This window comes from Palaemon carinicauda, chromosome 28, assembly GCF_036898095.1.
Source record: "Palaemon carinicauda isolate YSFRI2023 chromosome 28, ASM3689809v2, whole genome shotgun sequence".
In the NCBI taxonomy this organism is placed as follows: Eukaryota; Metazoa; Arthropoda; class Malacostraca; order Decapoda; family Palaemonidae; genus Palaemon; species Palaemon carinicauda.
In genome coordinates this window covers 1,341,634-1,344,133 of record NC_090752.1, presented here as the reverse complement: position 1 = coordinate 1,344,133, position 2,500 = coordinate 1,341,634, and the positions used below count along the sequence as shown (strand labels likewise).

Here is a 2,500-nt window from a genome sequence, read left to right as displayed (position 1 = left end):
TGAATGGAGAAGTGTTGATTTAAAAGCTCATGATATAGACGTCTGGCGAAATATGAGTGGGAAGGTATTTTGTGAAAATTATGAAATTAATTGGAAGACCCAGGCCTACATGGCTGAGGATTATGAAACTTGAAGTAGATGATGAATGGAAAAGTGTTGATTTTAAAGCTCATGATAGAGACGACTGGCGAAATATGAGTGGGAAGGTATTTTGTGAAATTTAGTTCAAAAGACCTGTAAGGATAGGAAGGTATTTTGTGAAAATTATGAAATTAATTGGAAGACCCAGGACTACATGGCTGAGGACTATGAAACGTGAAGTAGATGATGAATGGAAAAGTGTTGATTTAAAAGCTCAAAAGACCTATAAGGATAGGAAGGTATTTTGTGAAAATTGTGAAATTAATTGGAAGACCCCAGGCCTACATGGCTGAGGATTATGAAACTTGAAGTAGATGATGAATGGAAAGTGTTGATTTAAAAGCTCAAAAGAACCTGTAAGGATGGGAAAGGTATTTTGTTAAATTTGTGAGATTAATTGGAAGACCCAGGCCTACATGGCTGAGGATTATGAAACTTGAAGTAGATGATGAATGGAAAAGTGTTGATTTAAAAGCTCATGATAGAGACGACTGGGGAAATCTAACAGAGGCCCATTGCGTCAATAGGCGTAGGAGGAGATGATTATGATGATGATGAATATTATAAATATGTAGATTCGTGATAATCTATAAAAGATGGTTTAATTATGGAAGATATTAATTTGTGCAATCACGTTGAGAAATTTATGAAAGTTTGAATAAAGCAATGTAGAAAAACTTTGTTGACTTTAGACATAAAATGTCTAAAGAGCTAAGAATTGTAGAATTGAATAGAGCTAGATATTTTAATGGTAGTCTTTATAATGCTTTCCAAACCTCTTCAATTTATTTTTATTCTGGTGAAGCTTAGGGAACTCTATTATTATTATTACTAGCTAAGCTACAACCCTAGTTGGAAAAAGCAAGATGCTATAAATCGAGGGGCTCCAATAGGGAAAAATAGCCCAGTGAGGAAAGGAAATAAGGTACTAAATAAACGATCCGAGAAATAATGAACAATTAAAATAAAATATTTTTAAAACAGTAACAATATCAAAACCGATTTTTTCATATATATACTACAAAAAGTTTATGTCAGTCTGTTCAACATAAAAACCTTATTTATATTCATTTTTATGCCTAAATAATTTACTCTCATTTATATGTCTTTTCTATTTAAATAATTTACTCTCATTTATAATTATTTTTTATACCTAAATATTTTACTCTCAATTATATTTCTTTTTATACCTAAAAAAATTAACTCATATATATATATATATATATATATATATATATATATATATATATATATATATATATATATATATATTTATTATACCTCAATATTTTACTCTTATTTATATATTTTTATACCTAAATAATTTACTTTTCTCTATCTTCAAAAGAAATTCACTTATCTCCTCCTCCTCCTCCTCCTCCTCCTCCTCCTCCTCCTCCTTCTCCTCCAACCTCCTCTTCCTCCTCCTCCTCCTCCTCCTCCACCTCCTCCTTCCTCCTCCTCCTCTCCTCCATCCAACCTCCTCCTTCCTCCTCCTCCTCCATTCCTCCTCCTCCTTTCCTCCTCTCTCCTCCTTCCTCCATTCCTCCTCCTCCTCTCCTCCTCTTCCTCCTCCTCCTCCCTCCTCCATTCCTCCTCCTCCTCCTCCTCCTCCATTTCCCTCCTCATCCTCCTCCTCTTCCTCCATTTCTTCCTCCTCCTCCCTCCTCCTCCCTCTTCCTCCTCCTCCTCTTCCTCCATTTCCTCCTCCTCCTCCCTCCTCCTCCCTCTTCCTCCTCCTCCACCTCCTCCCTTCTCCTCCTCCTCCTCTCTCCTCCATTTCCTCCTCCTCCTCCTCCTCCTCCTCCATTTCCTCCTCCTCCTCCTCTTCCTCCATTTCCTCCTCCTCCTCCCTCCTCCTCCCTCTTCCTCCTCCTCCACCTCCTCCCTTCTCCTCCTCCTCCTCTCTCCTCCTCCTCCATTTCCTCCTTCTCCTCCTCCTTCATTTCCTCCTCCTCCTCCTCCATTTCCTCCTCCTCCATTTCCTCCTCCTTCTCCTCCTCCTCCTCCTCTATGACCTTATTTACATTAGACATAATAAAAAGAATATATCAAATAATTTTTACTTACCCGTGACAATCCCTCCCACAGCGGCAACGCAGATGGTCACAATCAAATGCAGAAGTTGGAACGACGCTTGCAAGAGAGGGGGCCTGCCCTCCCCAGCCTTCACGTCGAGATAACTCTCCACCTCGACCAACTCGTCGCTGCCCGAAACCGGAGACATCGCTGGATAGAGCTGGTAGACGCTGGAGAAAAAGGTAATAATAATAATAATAATAATAATAATAATAATAATAATAATAATAATAATGATAATAATAATAATAATAATAATTGCATTGGCCACTTTCCTCTG

General features: G+C 38.3%; 1 protein-coding gene across 1 annotated transcript in view; it reads right to left on the bottom strand.

Annotated features, from left to right (window-relative positions):
* Positions 1 to 2,500, bottom strand: part of LOC137621369 (ammonium transporter Rh type A-like) — a 34,661-nt gene that overhangs the window by 549 nt on the left and 31,612 nt on the right. The window contains exon 9 of the mRNA XM_068351667.1: positions 2,212 to 2,390. Within this exon, the coding sequence (XP_068207768.1) occupies positions 2,212 to 2,390 (179 nt within the window). The remainder of the gene's footprint in view (positions 1 to 2,211; positions 2,391 to 2,500) is intronic.